The following is a 23,176-nucleotide window of genomic DNA, read 5'->3' as shown; positions in this document are numbered from 1 at the left end:
ATGGAGAAGGAGCTGCCATCTCTACCCCTGATATGCCTTTTTTTATTCATCTACTGATTCACTTGGTTGCAAATACTTGCACAGTGTCTGTATTGTTGTGTGAAACATAATAAGGCTCTTTACTAATATTTGGATGCTGTGGTGTTGTATCGGTATTGGTCATTCCAAATAAATGAATCAAATGTGTAATAAATTATTGAAAAGGACAGTGTTAAGAAGTTTACTGCTGAATTAATATTATCCCTTTAGATGTGAAAATACTCAATTTTGTCTTCTGAGCTTTCACTAAATTCAAGGTCATACTGCTGCAACAGCAGCTCCTCCAGGTTTGCAACAGAAACTCTGTTTGCCATGACTTTAGGACAGCTATCCATGCAACACCCATTTAGAGGACTGTTGACAACCCAGCCAGATATGGTTATAACTGTGTGTGGCCCTTTTCCTTGGCTGTTGACCACTCCCCACGGCTCTAAAGTCTTTGGAATATTGCTGCCTATCAACAACTCCAGAATGGCTTTGACTGTAAAAAGGTTCACCTCCCTAAGCTAAAGAAATCTAGAAAGATCATCATTGGTGGAAATACTACTTGTGTCTACTGGCATGCTTTCCTGAGTGTATACCTCTGGTAATTGAATAAAGTAGTTCTCATCTTCAGCAGAGATCTCTAACCCTGTGATGATGTCTGAGCTTACAGGCTTCTTCTGGGACATAGTTAGAGCTAGATATTGGCCAACTGTCAATTAGGAAAACCTCTGTATTCATTGCACATAGGAAGCACCATTAAGTCACTCAAAAGACTTAAATAGAGTTCCATCATCCAAAAAAAAAAGAATGCAGCTTATGCATGTTAACTAAAAAGAATGTGACAGCATCCACTAACCTCAGTTTCTGCAGTCTGCAGTGGGAATCCTCCAGTAAAGCACACAGCTGAGTCACTCCCAAGGCTTCTGGCATGAGCTTACTCAGATCCAGCTCAGTCATGAGTAAGGGGTTTGAACCCACAGCTAAAGCCACAGCAGCACAGGCCTCATCAGCAGCAATCCCCTTCAGGAACCTGTACAAATAGAGACAAAAAACGTATCTGTTGTCTGACACAAAACATCATCACTAGTGCTTAAATAAAAAAAACACACAAAATCATTATAACTTCTACCAAGGCAGCCTTTTACAGAAATATACAAAGGAAACTGGTCAGTCACATATGTGTTTTTATCATGGGAAAGGAAGCACTGCTACCCAATAGTATAGTCTATTCATTTTATAAGTCTGCTGGGCCTCCTGAAGTAGCTTTAAATCTTACGGCTCAGTTTTCACTACGAGAGCTGAGCTCATCCTGTCACTTTCAATATAATGTTCATCTATGGGTATTAGTGATGCCCCTAAATCAACAGCTTAATATATGAGGTGTGGCTATTATATAAAGAGACTATTGGCTGTTATGGCTGTTTTATAAAGAGAAAATTGCAATGAAGACTTGTTATAGTAATAGAACTTGTATATACTTGAAATAACAGTCTCATTATGACTTTTTATTCATTTGAAAACTCTTTGTAATATTATTGGTCTTGATATACATTTACCTGAGATTTTTCAGTTTACATTTCGGGTCCTCCTTTAGGTCTAAAAGCAGTTTGACTCCTGATTCCCCTGGATCATTTCCTCTGAGATCCAGCTCTCTGAGATGATTGGGATTCAACCTTAAGGCTGAAGCCAGACTAGCATAGCCCTCCTCTGTGATACTGCAGTCTGAGAGTCTACAGTGATTATATAGTCACAAATCAGTCAAGGCAAACACAACAAGACATTTGAAGTATATTAAAAGTATATAAAGTAAAATATTATTTTTGTAGATTATTGAGGGGATCAGTAGTTGACTAAGTCAGGTACATTGGATTACAGAGCATTTGAAAGATTGAAAATAATGCACACTGAGGTGGCATTTCCACCCAGAATGCAGTACTAAATGCATGGTGCTATGGTGTGTGTATGGTCTGAGCCGTCTGGACTCAGAGGAATGTCACCAGAATAACTTGTTAATTAAAAGGGCAGAATAAAACAAAGCTAAGATACACAGTGCCTGATTTACTAACATTGCGACCGCAGCCTAATATATCGCGCACAGCGCACAATATCGCATGGTGTTTTTCCGCATTTTCCGTGGTATTTATCAAACAAGATACGCGCTGGGCACTCTGTGTTCCCTCCGCCCTTTAGGGCCTGATTTACTAAAATTGTGACCGCAGCTTAATCTGCGCCTTTGCCAAAGCCCAATATACTGCACAGTGTTTTTCCGCATTTTCGTGGTATTTATCAAACAAGATCCGCGCTGGGCACTCTGTGTTCCCTCCGCCCTTTAGGGCCTGATTTACTAACATTGCGACCGCAGCTTAATCTGCATCTTTGCCAAAGCCCAATATACCGCACAGTGTTTTTCCGCATTTTCCGTGGTATTTATCAAACCAGATCCGCGCTGGGCAATCATTATTTAGCGCACCCTTAAAAGACGGTAGAAATCGCATGCAAGTTACTGCCACCATGGAGATTCGAGGAAGAGAAAATGAAGGTTCAGCGAAGAGGAGATAGATATATTGGTTCACGTTTGCTCAATCACTGAACCTGATTCAATGTGCGCGCTGTTATATTGGTGTTCTGCCCGCAATCACCTACAGCGAGATGTTTAAAAGAACACGATTATAAAGAATATGCTATTGGTGGCATTAATGCATAAACTGTCTATTATAACAATATACATGTGTACATGCCGAGATTAATAATTTCTACAAGGGACATGGGTTCACTACAATATATCCCCACTGAAACGAATACATTTACCAAGTAGCCAGGCCTCTCCAAAATCCCCGTTACTCAATCTTGGATAGATGGCACTATTCCGGAAGATAAACCTGATCTAGGGTATTTGGCTACCACGTAAGTAATGGTCATGTTGGCATCACATATGACCTGGACATTCATTGAATATGCGTGCTTTCTGTTTCGGTAAATGTGTTTGTGGATTGAAGGTGGGACTGTTTGGATGTGGGTGCAATCAATGGCTCCAATTACGTTTGGAAAGTTTGCAATTTCAGAAAAAGTCCTGTTTGATGTCTCTAATTTCAGCTATGGCAGTGGGTAAATGTATTTACTAGTGCGCCGTAGCAATCCGTCGAGTACCTGGGTGAATATTTGGCTGAGTGACGGCTGAGATATACCAACTGCTGATGCTATAACTGTTTGAATTGATCAGTAATTTCAATATTTGCAATGTTGTCCGGAGTTTAACAACTGATGGAATGGAATGTGATCGCCGGTTGGAGGGTTCGATGTCATGTCTGATCTGGTTCAGTAATTGAAGTATTGCGTGGCTGGTTAACCTGTACCGTTTAATGATTTGTGTTTCGCTTAACTGAAAAAGTGTTATACGAGTTGAAAAAATTATTTCTGTGCGCTGTCTCTGTCTATGTCTTCGCCTTGCTCTTATAACTGCTGCCATATCAACGTTTTCAGACACAATGGAAATGCGCTTCCTGGTTTAAGACGTGCTTTTATGAGGCGGAGAATTATCCCGCAAATTAGAGACTTGCGCTCGCCAGGCAGTTTTAATCAATACCACGCAATACATCATTAGGCGCACTTAACTTCTCTCCTCCCATATATTTGCGCCACACGCCCACGTTCCTTATACCCTCCCATCTTGTTGCGGCACACACCCACATAGCGTTAACATGCGCCTCTGCTCAGATGCGCCTCCTTTGTAAATACCGTTTCAGCATGGAATGGGCGCAATTATGTTAGTAAATCAGGCCCACAGTGTTTAACACCGGAAAAGACAAACTGTGGGTTACAAGCAAAACTATGTATTATGTGTATCATGTGAAGAGCACGATAAGTCACTGTCAGTCAAATTCACTAATTTCAACTCAGTATTTGGTCTTGTGATACTCACTCTAGGTACTCCAGTTTACAGATGGGATCCTTCAGAAGAGAAGAGAGATGCTTCACTCCTGAGTCTCCTGCTTCATTCCCATTTAGATACAGCTCTCTCATGTGTGAGGGGTTTGATTTCAGTGCTGATGCAAGAGAACTGAAATCCTCTTCTGTAAAACTGCATTTTGACAGGCTGTAGAGAGAAAAGGAAAATAATATTAACATAATTAGAGAGATTTCAGTTCATTTTTTTAATCTTTAGTTTTGCAGATACTTTCATGTTCAGGACTAGGACTAGACTCCAGTTGAGTAGACTGAAGCTGAGTCTGAGACTGAGTCTGAGACTAAGCAGGCCATAAGTGAGGCTGTGTGTGTGTATGTGTGTGTGTGTGTGTGTGTGTCTGTGTGTGTGTGTGTGTGTGTGTGTGTTTGTGTGTGTGTGTGTGTAATTAAGATGGAAAATCAGAGTGATAAGAAGTGTTTTCTGGTAAATTAATAGTGGCCCTTTAATTGTGAAGAGCATGATAAGTCACTCTCCATCTCAAATTCACTGATATCAACTCAGTATTTGGTCTTGTGATACTCACCTTAGTGACTCCAGTTTACAGTTGGGATCTTCTAGAAGAGAAGAAAGGTTCTTCACTCCTGAGTGTCCTGCTTTACTCCCATTCAGCCCCAGCACTCTCATGTGTGAAGGGTTTGATCTCAGTGCTGATGCAAGAGAACTGAAGCCCTTTTCTGTAATACTGCAGTCTGACAAGCTGTAGATAGAAAAGGACATTTTTATGAAACTTAAATAAAGAGATTTCAATGTCCTTTTTTTGCAGATGCTTTCATGTTCAGGACTAGGACTCGACTCCAGTTGAGTAGGCTGAGGCTGAGGCTGAGGCTGAGGCTGAGGCTGAGACTGAGGATGAGACTGAACAGGCCATAGCTGAGGCTGTGCGTGCATGTGTGTGTGTGTGTGTGTGTGTGTGTGTGTGTGTGTGTGTGTGTGTTATAAAGATGGAAAATCAGAGTGAAAAGAAGTTTTTACTAGTAGATTAATAGTGGTCCTTCACATGTGAAGAGCATGATAAGTCACTGTCACTCTCAAATTCACTGATAACAACTCAGTATTTGGTCTTGTGATACTCACCCTAGTTTCTCCAGTTTACAGTTGGGATCATCCAGAAGAGAAGAAAGATGCTTCCCTCCTGAGTCTCCTGCTTTACTCCCATTCAGCCACAGCTCTCTCATGTGTGAAGGGTTTGATCTCAGTGCTGATGCGAGAGAACTGAAGCCCTCTTCTGTAATACTGCAGTCTGACAGGCTGTAGAGAGAAAAGGAAATTATATTGAAACTTTTTTTGCAGATGCTTTCATGTTCAGGCCTAGGAATAGACTTCAGTTGAGTAGACTGAGGCTGAGACTGAGGATGAGACTGAGCAGGTCATAGCTGAGGTTGTGCGTGTGTGTGTTTGTGTGTGTGTATGTGTGTGTGTCTGTGTGAGTTTGGTTCAGTTTCTTGTCCAGTCTTTCGCCCTCCGAAACGGACGTCTGAATTCCCAGCGACACCAAATCCTTTGCTGCCTGCCAAGCGGAGTTTGGATGGACCTTTAGCTTCGCTGGATAAGGGGTCTGGAACTTAATGTTTTTTCTTTCAGTTGCTTTTTGATGTCAGCATATTCGCGTTTTCTCCATTGTACAGTTGGTGAGTAATCATGGTCCATATAGATCTTTTTTCCGTTCTACCGCAGATTTTTTTCAGCCTTGTTTAGCACCTGCTGCTTGTGTTGGTGGTTATCGAATCTCACTCTAGGTTTCTGTTGGAGAGACCTATGAGCTCTTTCTATCTGAAGGGAGAAGTCTGAGGGTAAATCCAGTAGCTCCCTCAAGAAAGATTCAGTCCATATAACCATATCTCCCATTTCCGGATCTTCTAAGACCCCATACATTCGGAGATTGTTCCTCCTTGTGAAATTTTCCATCTCTTCACATCTTTCCTCGAGTTTCTCCTCTCTTCGCAGCAAGTACCCTAGCAGGCGGGCATGGCATGCAGATCCTTCCTCAACTTTAAAAATCCGGTTCACCGCATTAGTTAAACATTCTCCCATGTTCTCGACTGATTGTTCAAGGGAGGTTATAAGAGACATTCATTGTCGTCATCTTTTCATTGTTTTCATATCTCAGACAATACTGCTACTCATTTTATGATCTTCACTCTCTGCAGGGTGTGGACTAGCTCTGTTAGCGTTAACTTCTTTAGGGAGAAAGAAGTTCGACTTTGCACTGTTCTTTGTGTCGTTAGGCTTCGCTCTCTCTCTTCCAGCTCTGCCCTGGTGACTCATCTTGACCTTATAAGCAATTTCACACTACTTTTGAATTAGTAAATTAAGGTAGGAAGTGGAAAAGGGTTTAGGTTGGTCGCTGCTTCACTAACAAGCAGCTGCCATGACAGTCGTCGAAACCGGAAAACCGTAAAGACCTTCAATGTCCTTTTTATCATTAGTTTTGCAGATGCTTTCATGTTCAGGACTAGGACTAGACTCTAGTTGAGTAGACTGAGCAGGTTGTAGGTGAGGCTGAGGCTGTGTGTGTTTGTTTGTGTTTGTGTGTGTGTTTGTGTGTGTGTATGTGTGTGTGTGTATGTGTGTGTGTGTGGTAAACATGGAAAATCATAGTGATAAGAAGTGTGTTGTGGATTAAAAGTGACCCTTTATATGTGAAGAGCATGATAGGTCACGGTCACTGTCAAATTCACTGCCATCAACTCAGTATTGGTCTTGTGATACTCACTCTAGTGTCTCCAGTTTACAGTTGGGATCCTCCAGAAGAGAAGAAAGATGCTTCACTCCTGAGTCTCCTGCTTTACTCCTAACCAGCCACAGCTCTCTCATGTGTAAGGGGTTTGATCTCAGTGCTGATGCAAGAGAACTGAAGCCCTCTTCTGTAATACTGCATTTTGACAGGCTGTGGAGAGAAAAGGAAAATAATATAAAACATTATTGTAGAGATTTCAGTGTCTTTTTTATCTTTATTTTTGCAGATGCTTTCATGTTCAGGACTAGGACTAGACTCCAGTTGAGTAGACTGAGGCTGAGACTGAGCAAGCCATAGCTGAGGCTGTGTGTGTGTGTGTGTGTGTGTGTGTGTGTGTGTGTGTGTGTGTGTGTGTGTGTGTGTGTGTGTGTGTGTGTGTGTGTGTGTGTGTGTGTGTGTGTGTGTGTGTGTGTGTGTGTGTGTGGAATAAAGATGGAAAATCCAAGTGATAAGACGTGTTTTCTGGTGGATTAATAGTGGCCCTTTACTTGTGCAGAGCTTGATAAGTCACTGTCAATCTCAAATTCACTGATATCAACTCAGTATTTGGTCTTCTGATACTCACCTTAGTGACTCCAGTTTACAGTTGGGATCTTCTAGAAGAGAAGAAAGATGCTTCACTCCTGAGTCTCCTGCTTTACTCCCATTCAGCCCCAGCAATCTCATGTGTAAAGGGTTTGATCTCAGTGCTGATGCAAGAGAACTGAAGCCATCTTCTGTAATACTGCAGTCTGACAGGCTGTAGATAGAAAAGGAAATTATTATGAAACTTAAATAAAGAGATTTCAATGTCCTTTTTTTTGGCAGATGCTTTCATGTTCAGGACGGGCACTAGACTCCAGTTGAGTAGACTGAGGCTGAGACTGAGGCTGAGACTGAGGCTGAGACTGAGCAGGCCATAGCTGAGGCTGTGTGTGTGTGTGTGTGTATGTGTGTGTGTGTGTGTGTGTGTGTGTGTGTGTGTGTGTGTGTGTAATAAAAATGGAAAATCCGAGTGATAAGAAGCGTTTTCTGGTGGATTAATAGTGGCCCTTTACATATGAAGAGCATGATATGTCACTGTCAATGTCAAATTCACTGATAGCAACTCAGTATTTGGTCTTGTGATACTTACCTTAGTGTCACCAGTTTACAGTTGGGATCTTCCAGAAGAGAAGAAAGATGCTTCACTCCTGAGTCTCCTGCTTTACTCCCAACCAGCCACAGCACTCTAATGTGTGAAGGGTTTGATCTCAGTGCTGATGCAAGAGAACTGAAGCCCTCTTCTGTAATACTGCATTTTGATAGGCTGTAGAGGGTAAAGGAAAACATTGTTTTCCATTTTAGACAAAAAATATGAAAAGGAATACAACAATATGTATATATAAAATGTGTATGTGTGTTTTTGATAGTTTGCGTTTCTGAGTGTGTGTATGTATATCTCTGTGTGTGTGTGTGTGTGTGTTTGTGTGAGTGTGTATATGTTTGTGTGTGTGTATGTGTGTGTGTGTTTAATAAAGTTGGAAAAGGACAGTTTTAAGAAGTTTACTGCTGGAGTAATATTGTCCCTTTAGATGTGAAGATACTCAATGTTGCCTTCTGAGCTTTCACTAAATTCATGGTCATACTGCTGCAACAGTAGCTCCTCCAGGTTTGCAACAGAAACTCTGTTTGCCATGACTTTAGGACAGCTATCCATGCAACACCAAGTTAGAGGACTGTTGATAACCCAGCCAGATATGGTTATAACTGTGTTTGGCCCTTCTCCTTGGCTGTTGACCACTCCCCACGGTTCTAAAGTCTTTGGAATATTGCTGCCTATCAACAACTCCAGAATGGCTTTGCCTGTACAAAGGTTCACCTCCCTAAAGTAAGGATATCTAGAAAGACCATCATTGGTGGGAATACTACTTGTGTCTAGTCAAGTCAAGTCAAACTTTATTTGTATACTGTATATACTGTATACTTGTCTACTGGCATGCTTCCCTGAGTGTATACCTCTGGTAATTGAATAAAGTAGTTCTCATCTTCAGCAGAGATCTCTAACCCTGTGATGATGTCTAAGCTAACAGGCTTCTTCTGGGACATAGTTAGATCTAGATATTGGCCAACTGTCAATTAGGAAAACCTCTGTATTCATTGCACATAGGAAGCACCATAAATTCGGTCAAAAGACTTAGCTAGACTTCCATCGTCCAAAAAGAGAAGCATGCAGCTTCTGCATGTTAACTAAAAAGAATGTGACAGCATCCACTAACTTCAGTTTCTGCAGTCTGCAGTGGGAATCCTCCAGTAAAGCACACAGCTGAGTCACTCCCAAGGCTTCTGGCATGAGCTTACTCAGATCCAGCTCAGTCATGAGTAAGGGGTTTGAACCCACAGCTAAAGCCACAGCAGCACAGGCCTCATCAGCAGCAATCCCTTTCAGGAACCTGTACAAATAGAGACAATAAACTTATCTGTTGTCTGACACAAAACATCATCACGAGTGCTTAAATAAAAAAACACACAAAAGCATTATAACTTCTACCATGGCAGCCTTTTGCAGAAATGAAAAAAGGAAACTGATGAGTCACATATGTGTTTATCTCATGGGAAAGGAAGCACTGCTACCCACTAGTATAGTCTATTCATTTTATAAGTCTGCTTGGCCTTCTGAAGTAGCTTTAAATCTTACGGCTCAGTTTTCACTACAAGAGCTGAGCTCATCCTGTCACTTTCAATATAATGTTCATTTTTGGTTATTAGTGATGCCCCTAAATCAACAGCTTAAAATATGAGGTGTGGCTATTATATAAAGAGAGTATTGGCTATTATATAAAGAGAAAATTGCAATGAAGACTTGTTATAGTAATAGAACTTGTACAGTGGGGAAAATAAGTATTTGAACCCCTGCCGACTTCGCAAGTTTGGCCACTTGCAAAGAAATGTGTGATCTAGAATTTTAATGGTAGGTGTATTATAACAGTGAGAAACAGAATATCAACAAAAAAATCGAGAAAAACTGCATTTTATAAGATTTATGACTTTATTTGCATGTGATGCAAAAAATAAGTATTTGAACCCCCAAGCAAACAGCAAGAATTCTGGCTCCCAATGGCCAGTTATGTGTCCTCATTAGGTCTAACAAGGTATACCTGATCTCAACTGGTGACCTGTATAAAAGAAACCCGTCCAAATAATCATACTTCACACCTTCAACCTCACCACCATGGGCAAGACCTAAGAGCTGTCCAAGGACGTCAGAGATAAGATTGTAGACCTGCACAAGGCTGGAATGGGCTACAAAACCACTGACAAGCAGCTTGGTGAGAAGCAGATAACTATTGGTGCGATTATTCATAAATGGAAGTAACACCAAACAACTGTCACCCGCTCTAGGTCTGGGGCTCCATGCAAGATATCCCCTCGTGCGGAATCAGTGATCATTCGAAAGGTGCAGAATAACCCCAGGACTACAAAGGGGGAGCTTGTGAATGATCTCAAGGCAGCTGGAACCAGAGTCACCAAGAAAACCATTGGCAACACACCACGCCGTCATTTTTTGAAGTACTGCAGCACTCGCAAGGTTCCCCTGCTCAAGGAAGCGCATGTACAGGGCCATCTGAAGTTTACCATTGCTCACTTGATTGATTCTAGGGAGGATTGGGAGACAAAATGTGGTCAGATGATACCAAAATCAAGCTCTTTGGCATCAACTCGACTTGCCGTGTTTGACAGGGGGGGAATGCTGAAAATGACCCCAAGAGTACATCATACCCACCATCAAGCATGGAGGTGGAAACATTATGCTTTGGGGCTGTTTCTCTGCCAAGGGTCAGGACGACTCCACCGCATCAAGGGGACTTTGGATGGGGCCATGTCATGTGGAATATTGGGCTTGAACCTCATTCCCTCATTCCCTCCCATTGAAAACACAACCTTAAAGATTTGGAGAGGATCTGGAAAGAGGAGTGGACCAAAATCCCTCCTGAGATGTTTGTAAACCTGGTGACCAACTACAAGAAACGTCTGACGTCTGTGCTTGCCAATAAGAGTTATTCCACCAAGTACTAAGTCATTTTTGTCAGTCAGTTTTGGGGATTCAAATACTTATTTTTTGCATCAAATGCAAATAAAGTCATAAATGTTATAAAATGCATTTTTCTGGATTTTTTCGTTGATATTCTGTTTCTCACTGTTAATATACACCTACCATTACAATTATAGATCACACATTTCTTTGCAAGTGGCCAAACTTGTGAAATCGCAAGGGGTTCAAATACTTATTTTCCCCACTGTATATACTTGAAATAACAGTCTCATTATGACTTTTTATTCATTTGAAAACTCTGTAATATTATTGGTCTTGATATGCATTTACCTGAGATTTTTCAGTTTACATTTCGGGTCCTCCTTTAGGTCTAAAAGCAGTTTGACTCCTGATTCCCCTGGATCATTTCCTCTGAGATCCAGCTCTCTGAGATGATTGGGATTTAACCTTAAGGCTGAAGCCAGACTAGCATAGCCCTCCTCTGTGATACTGCAGTCTGAGAGTCTACAGTGATTATATAGTCACAAATCAGTCAAGGCAAACACAACAAGACATTTGAAGTATATTAAAAGTATATAAAGTAAAATATTATTTTTGTAGATTATTGAGGGGATCAGTAGTTGACTAAGTCAGGTACATTGGATTACAGAGCATTTAAAAGATTGAAAATAATGCACACTGAGGTGGCATTTCCACCCAGAATGCAGTACTAAATGCATGGTGCTATGGTCAAGGTGTGTGTATGGTCTGAGCCGTCTGGACTCAGATGGGTGAACTCCGGAATGTCACCAGAATAACTTGTTAATTAAGGCGAGACACGGCAGGCAAAAACATCGTTTTTTTCAGCAGTGGTCAATTTTGAGATTTTGAGCTCACTCCCTAAACATGTAATCTTTCTTGCTCGCATAAAGAAAACATCCTAATTATACATTCATGTGTATATAAATTCACATTTTGTCTATTCGCGACGTTATAATTCTCCTTGGTTTCCTTGAAAGTTAGCATTCTAACGTAACATGCAGTATCGGCTGTTTTCTGATGCCCGTCATGTTTGGTATCGTTGAAAAGCTCTGTATCTCCCACACAACGCTATGTTATCCAAATAAGGACATTTCCTTTCCATCAGTAACCAATGATGTTAGTAAAAACGGGGCTTTAAACCTAGGACGCAATTTCATTGGTTTGCGGTGGTTTCTGATAACGTGATTCGCTCAGACAAATCACGGGTAAATCTTTAAATGCGATTTTCTCAAAATTAGTTTTTTCTCATACTCCAAGGAAAAAATCTCCACTTCAGTTCAACCTACAGTGCCACTTGAAAGTATGTGAACCCCTTGAGCACTTCAGCGTTTTCTGTTGTTTTACCATGATTTTTCATTTTTGTATCACCAATTTTCCATAGATGAAATGTCAGGTTTATGTTTATTATTTGCATGTACTTGTTTAGAGGGAATTGTTTGAGTAGCCAAAAAACTACATGAAACACGGAATTAGTCCATTTCAAAAGTAAGTGAACCCCCAGCTGAATTGGTAAAGTCAAGCAGATAACAGATTCAGTGAAACTTATTTGGGTGCTTAATTAGTCAATTAAGCAAACCGATCATCTGAGACATCCTTAGGGAAAGGTTTGGGCAACACAGATTAAAAGAGAGAGGAAACCAACCAAACTACTGTAGTGCCAAGGTGTACCCACACAGATCAACAATGCCGAGAGGAAACGAGATATCCAAGAACATCAGGAAGAAGTTACTGACAACCCATCAGTCTTGGGAAAGCTATAAGACCATCTCCAAAAGATTCCAGCTCCATCCATCTATCCAAGACAAATTATTTTGAAATGGAGGGCATTCAACATGACCGCATCTCTGCCTAGAAGTGGACGCCCATCAAGACCATCACCAAGAAGCACCAGAAGAAGAATAAATCAGGTAAAAGTCAACCCACACATCACCTCTTAAGAGTTTCAGACCTATCTGGCAGCATCTGGGGTAAATGTACATGGGTCTACAATCAGACGAAAATTGTGGGTTTTTGATCGTGACCAAATAATTCTATCTCAAAGTCAAAGTCAAAGTCAAAGTGTGTTTATTGTTGCATGTACCAAATTGCTTCAGCACAGCAAAATTCTTATGACTTGGCAGGCATCATTCATCTACGCAGTAGACGTCATACATAACATTAAACTCTATAACACTATGACAATAAAACATATAAAATGTAACATTAAGATACAACAATTTAAAGAACAACATATATTATAACAATATAACATATAACATATAACATTAACATTCAACAGTTACAGTACAGTAGAAGGGCTAGCAGCAGTTTAAGTGTGAATGAGAATAAGTTAAAAAGAAGTGTTAAGAATAAGTTAAAGTTTTTATTTTTTTTAAATTGTGCAAATATATCTATGAAGTGAAATGTATGAGTGGGGGAGCAGGGAGTAGGTGGAGGTGGCAACTGTTCAGTGGTTCAGTGTTTCTGATTCAGGAACCTTACAGCCAGGGGGAAAAAGCTATTTGTGAGTCTGGTAGTCCGTGTTCGGATGCTCCGGTAGCGTCTACCAGACGGCAGCAATGAGAACAGTCCATAGCCTGGGTGGCTGGGTGGCTGTCTCGGACTCATCTGTCCAAAGAAGGGATTTCCAGAAGGCCTTTGGTTTATCCAAGTGCTCTCGGGCAAAGTTGAAACGGGCAGTTTTGTTCTTTCTTGAGAGCAGAGGCTTCCTTCTAGCAACCCGATCATGAATGTCATGTCTATTCAATTTTCGTCTGATTGTAGACCCATGTACATTTACCCCAGACGCTGCCAGAGAGGTCTGAAACTCTTTATAGGTGATGTGTGGGTTGACTTTTACCTGATTTATTCTTCTTCTGGTGCTTCTTGGTGATTACCCTAGGTTTCTTATAACCTCCTATCTCGTTTTGGTTTACACCCAAAAAGCGTAAAAATGCGCTTCTACTCAAATGCGCCTCCTTAGTAAATACCGTTTTATGTTTACGACCGCTATTTTACGCCTGAAATGTGCGCAATCCTATTAGTAAATCAGGCCGACAGTGTTTAACACCGGAAAAGACAAACTCTGGTTTACAAACAAAACTGTGTATTATGTGAATTAATAGTGACCCTTTACATGTGAAGAGCACGATAATTAACTGTCAGTCAAATTCACCAATTTCAACTCAGTATTTGGTCTTGTGATACTCACTCTAGTTTCTCCAGTTTACAGATGGGATCCTTCAGAAGAGAAGAGAGATGCTTCACTCCTGAGTCTCCTGCTTCATTCCTATTCAGCCATAGCTCTCTCATGTGTGAGGGGTTTGAGCTCAGTGCTGATGCAAGAGAACTGAAGCCTTCTTCTGTAATACTGCAGTTTGTTAGGCTGTAGAGAGAAATGGTTAATATTATTATAAAAAATAAATGCAGAGATTTCAGTGTTCTTTTTATCTTCATGTAGCGCCCCTTTGCTGTCCTGCCAATTAATAATAGCTAACCTGAGTTATTTCAATAAAGTGTTGTATCTAACTAGTATAAATCTGTGTTTACTTTGTCTTTACACTATGGGTGTTCATTACTATATAACAAAACTATTATGACTAATTGACAATAACTCACCTCTAAATGTACAGTTTTTAACTTAACTTGCTGTATTTCCATCACACAATACACTAAGATAAGTGTTCACCTATTCAAACAAGAGTCATGGCTATGCAATACACTTCAGGCTAATGCAAATAACCATTCAAATGCAATACAGATAAACTATTTACTTAGAAAAAAATATATACATATGCACAAAAGTATTAACTTAAAAAATAATTGTTCTTGACAGTTCAATTACCACTTCACTTCAATATGGCAATAGTTCAATGTCTCTAGTGACTACAAACACAAACCCAAACAGTTTCAATAACACAATATATAAAAACATTATAACCCTAAAGCCAGCAGTTATATGACTAAATAATACTCTGTATGGGAACCCAATGTGTTACCAGAGTCCTACGGTGCAGACCTGACTCAAAGGTTGGGATCGTAGACGACAGAAACTCAAAATCTACTTTGCGCCAGTCCCACTGGAGAAATTCAAATAACGTAACAATGGCCGCCGCCTCTGGCTGTAGATGTCTTCTAAGCAGCTCACCCTAGATGTCTGGCGACCTGAGTTGTCCACTGTCTGTATTTGTCTGTCCCTTGGTCTCTTTGTGGTTAACTGGGCAGTCCAGATGATACATGTTCAAGGTTTCCGAGAAGGCTACACTTGTGCAGAGTCCTTGACTAATAAGCTAGCTCTAGCCGAGTTAGCCTTCTGTGTGAATCGGTGGCTCAGTCCGCAGAGTTCTCCGAAATACCTTCACATAACACGACTACACTACTGTACAATGTTCTAAAAAGAGCAACTAGTTATATTTCTAACACACATTTACTGTTGTACACTTAACTGAGTGTATTACCCACGCTCAAACTTTAGCTGTACCATGGAGCAAATCTAAATAGATCTCCTTGCTTTAGCTGCAGCTTCGTTCTCCTCTCTAGGCTAACATTTCATTTAAGTTCCAATCACTTCCCCTTGACACCTGACCTACAACTCAGATATCATTGGCTTAGAAAATAATCATTATGTAAACTCTTACATTTGAAATTCTTTTCTTACAGTATTCAAAATCTGGGACTGAGCATAAAAGAAAACAAAATAGATAGCATATGCATTACCAAACCTTTGAATAGTTTTAAACCTTTAAAATCCTATTTATTCTATTTATTAACTTATTCTATTTATACTATTTATTACTTACTATTTATGAATGTATGAACTTTAAACATCTAGCCTTATTTTCCAAAGGGCTATATTTAGTTTTGCCAATGCTTTCACATTCAGGACTAGGCCTTCAGTTGAGTAAGATGAGGCTGAGACTAAGGCTGAGGCTGAGGCTGAGGCTGAGACAGAGGCTGAGGCTGAGGCTGAGACTGAGGCTGAGACTGAGGCTGAGGAGGCTGTAGCTGAGGTCAATAGCGGTGTTGCTCTATAACCTTCCTTTCTCCTCGCCTTTCACAAATCGCACCAATTAATACAACAGCACCCTCACCACCGGCAGAGGGTGCACACTAATAAGACAGCACCCTCACCACCTGCAGAGGGTGCACACTAATAAGACAGCACCCTCACCACCTGCAGAGGGTGCACACTAATAAGACAGCACCCTCACCACCTGCAGAAGGTGCACACAAATAAGACAGCACCCTCACCACCTGCAGAGGGTGCACACTAATAAGACAGTACCCTCACCACCTGCAGAGGGTGCACACTAATAAGACAGCACCCTCACCACCTGCAGTAGGTGCACACTAATAAGACAGCACCCTCACCACCTGCAGTAGGTGCACACTAATAAGACAGCACCCTCACCACCTGCAGAGGGTGCACACTAATAAGACAGCACCCTCACCACCTGCAGAGGGTGCACACTAATAAGACAGCACCCTTACCACCTGCAGAGGTTGAACACCTGCCAACACAACTTTACAAAAATGAATAGGTAATGAAAGGCAGAATAAGCTTAAACGTGGGAGGTGGATCATTCTCTCTGACTCTATTCGTGACACTCTCTGTTTGTTCACTATGTCTTTCTTGTTTTACTCATTACGAGTTGGTGAATTTTCAGGTTCCTTAACCTTCACTAGCTACGAGTTCGACTTACAGTACAGAAAGTCTAGTTTTACTATCATATTTGGTTAGCTTGCCGGTCTCTGACTAGCCTGCTAGCATTTTTGCTAACAACGTGTTCTGTTGTGATAGTGTGGTCTTGCTAACTTTCTTTTTATATTACAGACGTGTCCAGACAGGCCTACCCCGACTGCGGGCATGCCAGGAAAAAGGGAGACCGCCATTGTGTGCCCTTTTCTAGGCAGGGCACACGGCGAAGCGGCGTTGAATGGCGACAACCCGGTATACAACATTAGCGCGAGCATAACGCTAGGGCGGGCCAACAAGTAGGAAGGCGACCCCAGCACCAGCCGGGGAAGATTCCCCTGTAGCATGGTGTCCGGCAGCCACACTCTGGCCGCAGCCGTTTCCGCTAGCCTGTCTCCCTCTCCTTCATCCATCCTCCTGGTGGCACCAGACCACGAGGCGTTGGAGCTGCCCTCCAGCTATGGGGGCTAGTCCTCTACTCCGGCCACGGAACTGAGACACACACACCTCAGTGGATCTGGAGGTGGTTGTTGGGCAGGACCTTGAAGCGGACTGGACCCAACAGAACCATCAGAACATCTCTCTGGGGTTAAACACAACGCTGACGCAGGGTCCAGCCCCATCCCCAACATCCCAATGGAAACTTAACCAGAGATGACAGCAGTCTCTCCATCTTTTAACAAGGCTTTAGGGAACACACTTCATGCTTCAGGAAACCCATTCTGTGCTTAAGGAAAAATGTGTGTGTGTGTGTGTGTGTGTGTGTGTGTGTGTGTGTGTGTGTGTGTGATGACAGGGCTTGAACTCCCTCTGCCCAAAGAGCTATAATATTAAACATGAGCTAAATATATGAAACCTCTGAGGATAAGGAACAGAAAAACATGAACATGAGGGCTGCCCATATGGATCAGAACACACACACACACACACACACACACACACACACACACACACACACACACACACACACACACACACACACTCAACTCGCCACTGACCATAGAATGTGTGAGCTCACCATTTTAACACACACACACAGCCGGCATCACTCACCCCTGATCAAAGAGTGTGTGTGTGTGTGGTTGTGTTTCGGGCAACTTCTTAAAGCCTTTTGTATTGCTTGGATGCACAGCCTATTTGAACTGGGTTTTCATGAATACATTATAAATGTAATGTGTGTGTGTGTGTGTGTGTATTCCCTGGTGCTTGACCTACCGTCCTTCTCCACCTGAATCTTGGTTCCTTTGTGTTTCCAGATGATGTATGTGTTGGATTACAGAGCATTTGAAAGATTGAAAATAATGCACACTGAGGTTAGTCTGGGAAGTCCCGCCCCTCTTCTTCCGGGCAATTTGATTTTGCCTTCAGAAGTCAGTCTGGCAAACCTGCTATACAAGTTTAGTTCAGCATTGTAAGGATCCTTGGAGCCAATCACAAACTGGCTATTGGCTACCTGGCGCGCCATTGGCGGATTTAAACTAACCACGGCTACGTCACAAAAGCTATGGCAAAGACAGTTTTTAAACATTGGACATGGTGGCCGCCGAAGCACCGCAAAACTTTGATAAGGCAAGATTTCTTTGAAAACAGAACATAAACTTGCCCTGGAACAATTCATACAGAAAAAATAAGTGTTTGCTTTATTACCGATCGTTGTATCGTTGTATAATATCGTTGGTCTGATTGGTAAAAGGCGTGTCCAATTACGTGACTGAAGTGGACCGCTGTTGAGTAGTTCGCCAGACCAACTGAGCAAATGAAATGCTGATGTGAAGGGGCGGGGAATTCCCAGACAACACTGACGTGGCATTTCCACCCAGAATGCAGTACTAAATGCATGGTGCTATGGTCAAGGTGTGTGTATGGTCTGAGCCGTCTGGACTCAGATGGGTGACCTCAGGAATGTCACCAGAATAACTTGGTAATTAAAAGGGCAAAATAAAACAAAACTAAGATACACAGTGTTTAACACCGGAAAAGACAAACTGTGGGTTACAAACAAAACTGTGTATTATGTGAACTAATAGTGACCCTTTACATGTGAAGAGCACGATAATTCACTGGCAGTCAGATTCACCAATTTCAACTCAGTATTTGGTCTTGTGATACTCACTCCAGTTTCTCCATTTTACAGATGGGATCCTTCAGAAGAGAAGAGAGATGCTTCACTCCTGAGTCTCCTGCTTCATTCCCATTCAGCCACAGCTCTCTCATATGTGAGGGGTTTGATCTCAGTGCCGATGCAAGAGAACTGAAGCCCTCTTCTATAATACTGCAGTTTGTTAGGCTGTAGAGAGAAATGGTTAATATTATTATAAAAAATAAATGCAGAGATTTCAGTGTTCTTCTCAGTAATCTTTATGTAGCGCCCCTTTGCTGTCTTGCCAATTAATAATAGCTAACCTGAGTTATTTCAATAAAGTGTTGTATCTAACTAGTATAAATCTGTGTTTACTTTGTCTTTACACTATGGGTGTTCATTACTATATAACAAGACTATTATGACTAATTGACAATAACTCACCTCTAAATGTACAGTTTTTAACTTAACTTGCTGTATTTCCATCACACAATACACTAAGATAAGTGTTCACCTATTCAAACAAGAGTCATGGCTATGCAATACACTTCAGGCTAATGCAAATAACCATTCAAATGCAATACAGATAAACTATTTACTTAGAAAAAAATATATACATATGCACAAAAGTATTAACTTAAAAAATAATTGTTCTTGACAGTTCAATTACCACTTCACTTCAATATGGCAATAGTTCAATGTCTCTAGTGACTACAAACACAAACCCAAACAGTTTCAATAACACAATATATAAAAACATTATAACCCTAAAGCCAGCAGTTATATGACTAAATAATACTCTGTATGGGAACCCAATGTGTTACCAGAGTCCTACGGTGCAGACCTGACTCAAAGGTTGGGATCGTAGACGACAGAAACTCAAAATCTACTTTGCGCCAGTCCCACTGGAGAAATTCAAATAACGTAACAATGGCCGCCGCCTCTGGCTGTAGATGTCTTCTAAGCAGCTCACCCTAGATGTCTGGCGACCTGAGTTGTCCACTGTCTGTATTTGTCTGTCCCTTGGTCTCTTTGTGGTTAACTGGGCAGTCCAGATGATACATGTTCAAGGTTTCCGAGAAGGCTACACTTGTGCAGAGTCCTTGACTAACAAGCTAGCTCTAGCCGAGTTAGCCTTCTGTGTGAATCGGTGGCTCAGTCCGCAGAGTTCTCCGAAATACCTTCACATAACACGACTACACTACTGTACAATGTTCTAAAAAGAGCAACTAGTTATATTTCTAACACACATTTACTGTTGTACACTTAACTGAGTGTATTACCCACGCTCAAACTTTAGCTGTACCATGGAGCAAATCTAAATAGATCTCCTTGCTTTAGCTGCAGCTTCGTTCTCCTCTCTAGGCTAACATTTCATTTAAGTTCCAATCACTTCCCCTTGACACCTGACCTACAACTCAGATATCATTGGCTTAGAAAATAATCATTATGTAAACTCTTACATTTGAAATTCTTTTCTTACAGTATTCAAAATCTGGGACTGAGCATAAAAGAAAACAAAATAGATAGCATATGCATTACCAAACCTTTGAATAGTTTTAAACCTTTAAAATCCTATTTATTCTATTTATTAACTTATTCTATTTATACTATTTATTACTTGCTATTTATGAATGTATGAACTTTAAACATCTAGCCTTATTTTCCAAAGGGCTATATTTAGTTTTGCCAATGCTTTCACATTCAGGACTAGGCCTTCAGTTGAGTAAGATGAGGCTGAGACTAAGGCTGAGGCTGAGGCTGAGGCTGAGACAGAGGCTGAGGCTGAGGCTGAGACTGAGGCTGAGACTGAGGCTGAGGAGGCTGTAGCTGAGGTCAATAGCGGTGTTGCTCTATAACCTTCCTTTCTCCTCGCCTTTCACAAATCGCACCAATTAATACAACAGCACCCTCACCACCGGCAGAGGGTGCACACTAATAAGACAGCACCCTCACCACCTGCAGAGGGTGCACACTAATAAGACAGCACCCTCACCACCTGCAGAGGGTGCACACTAATAAGACAGCACCCTCACCACCTGCAGAAGGTGCACACAAATAAGACAGCACCCTCACCACCTGCAGAGGGTGCACACTAATAAGACAGTACCCTCACCACCTGCAGAGGGTGCACACTAATAAGACAGCACCCTCACCACCTGCAGTAGGTGCACACTAATAAGACAGCACCCTCACCACCTGCAGTAGGTGCACACTAATAAGACAGCACCCTCACCACCTGCAGAGGGTGCACACTAATAAGACAGCACCCTCACCACCTGCAGAGGGTGCACACTAATAAGACAGCACCCTTACCACCTGCAGAGGTTGAACACCTGCCAACACAACTTTACAAAAATGAATAGGTAATGAAAGGCAGAATAAGCTTAAACGTGGGAGGTGGATCATTCTCTCTGACTCTATTCGTGACACTCTCTGTTTGTTCACTATGTCTTTCTTGTTTTACTCATTACGAGTTGGTGAATTTTCAGGTTCCTTAACCTTCACTAGCTACGAGTTCGACTTACAGTACAGAAAGTCTAGTTTTACTATCATATTTGGTTAGCTTGCCGGTCTCTGACTAGCCTGCTAGCATTTTTGCTAACAACGTGTTCTGTTGTGATAGTGTGGTCTTGCTAACTTTCTTTTTATATTACAGACGTGTCCAGACAGGCCTACCCCGACTGCGGGCATGCCAGGAAAAAGGGAGACCGCCATTGTGTGCCCTTTTCTAGGCAGGGCACACGGCGAAGCGGCGTTGAATGGCGACAACCCGGTATACAACATTAGCGCGAGCATAACGCTAGGGCGGGCCAACAAGTAGGAAGGCGACCCCAGCACCAGCCGGGGAAGATTCCCCTGTAGCATGGTGTCCGGCAGCCACACTCTGGCCGCAGCCGTTTCCGCTAGCCTGTCTCCCTCTCCTTCATCCATCCTCCTGGTGGCACCAGACCACGAGGCGTTGGAGCTGCCCTCCAGCTATGGGGGCTAGTCCTCTACTCCGGCCACGGAACTGAGACACACACACCTCAGTGGATCTGGAGGTGGTTGTTGGGCAGGACCTTGAAGCGGACTGGACCCAACAGAACCATCAGAACATCTCTCTGGGGTTAAACACAACGCTGACGCAGGGTCCAGCCCCATCCCCAACATCCCAATGGAAACTTAACCAGAGATGACAGCAGTCTCTCCATCTTTTAACAAGGCTTTAGGGAACACACTTCATGCTTCAGGAAACCCATTCTGTGCTTAAGGAAAAATGTGTGTGTGTGTGTGTGTGTGTGTGTGTGTGTGTGTGTGTGTGTGTGTGTGTGATGACAGGGCTTGAACTCCCTCTGCCCAAAGAGCTATAATATTAAACATGAGCTAAATATATGAAACCTCTGAGGATAAGGAACAGAAAAACATGAACATGAGGGCTGCCCATATGGATCAGAACACACACACACACACACACACACACACACACACACACACACTCAACTCGCCACTGACCATAGAATGTGTGAGCTCACCATTTTAACACACACACACAGCCGGCATCACTCACCCCTGATCAAAGAGTGTGTGTGTGTGTGGTTGTGTTTCGGGCAACTTCTTAAAGCCTTTTGTATTGCTTGGATGCACAGCCTATTTGAACTGGGTTTTCATGAATACATTATAAATGTAATGTGTGTGTGTGTGTGTGTGTATTCCCTGGTGCTTGACCTACCGTCCTTCTCCACCTGAATCTTGGTTCCTTTGTGTTTCCAGATGATGTATGTGTTGGATTACAGAGCATTTGAAAGATTGAAAATAATGCACACTGAGGTTAGTCTGGGAAGTCCCGCCCCTCTTCTTCCGGGCAATTTGATTTTGCCTTCAGAAGTCAGTCTGGCAAACCTGCTATACAAGTTTAGTTCAGCATTGTAAGGATCCTTGGAGCCAATCACAAACTGGCTATTGGCTACCTGGCGCGCCATTGGCGGATTTAAACTAACCACGGCTACGTCACAAAAGCTATGGCAAAGACAGTTTTTAAACATTGGACATGGTGGCCGCCGAAGCACCGCAAAACTTTGATAAGGCAAGATTTCTTTGAAAACAGAACATAAACTTGCCCTGGAACAATTCATACAGAAAAAATAAGTGTTTGCTTTATTACCGATCGTTGTATCGTTGTATAATATCGTTGGTCTGATTGGTAAAAGGCGTGTCCAATTACGTGACTGAAGTGGACCGCTGTTGAGTAGTTCGCCAGACCAACTGAGCAAATGAAATGCTGATGTGAAGGGGCGGGGAATTCCCAGACAACACTGACGTGGCATTTCCACCCAGAATGCAGTACTAAATGCATGGTGCTATGGTCAAGGTGTGTGTATGGTCTGAGCCGTCTGGACTCAGATGGGTGACCTCAGGAATGTCACCAGAATAACTTGGTAATTAAAAGGGCAAAATAAAACAAAACTAAGATACACAGTGTTTAACACCGGAAAAGACAAACTGTGGGTTACAAACAAAACTGTGTATTATGTGAACTAATAGTGACCCTTTACATGTGAAGAGCACGATAATTCACTGGCAGTCAGATTCACCAATTTCAACTCAGTATTTGGTCTTGTGATACTCACTCCAGTTTCTCCATTTTACAGATGGGATCCTTCAGAAGAGAAGAGAGATGCTTC

General features: G+C 42.0%; 1 protein-coding gene across 1 annotated transcript in view; it reads right to left on the bottom strand.

Moving 5' to 3' along the window:
- Positions 1–245: 245 nt before the first annotated feature.
- Positions 246–23,176, bottom strand: part of LOC308369247 (protein NLRC3-like) — a gene marked incomplete at both ends in the record, with an annotated part of 51,256 nt that continues 28,325 nt past the window's right edge. Inside the window, 4 exons of the mRNA XM_080843589.1 lie at positions 246–366; positions 881–1,054; positions 1,581–1,754; positions 8,963–9,136. Of these exons, the coding sequence (XP_080699715.1) occupies positions 246–366; positions 881–1,054; positions 1,581–1,754; positions 8,963–9,136 (643 nt within the window). The remainder of the gene's footprint in view (positions 367–880; positions 1,055–1,580; positions 1,755–8,962; positions 9,137–23,176) is intronic.

Source organism: Sprattus sprattus (assembly GCF_963457725.1).
Source record: "Sprattus sprattus genome assembly, chromosome: 8".
NCBI lineage: Eukaryota > Metazoa > Chordata > Actinopteri > Clupeiformes > Clupeidae > Sprattus > Sprattus sprattus.
The sequence above is the reverse complement of the archived record's forward strand: the minus strand, read 5'-3'. Positions and strand labels throughout refer to the sequence as shown.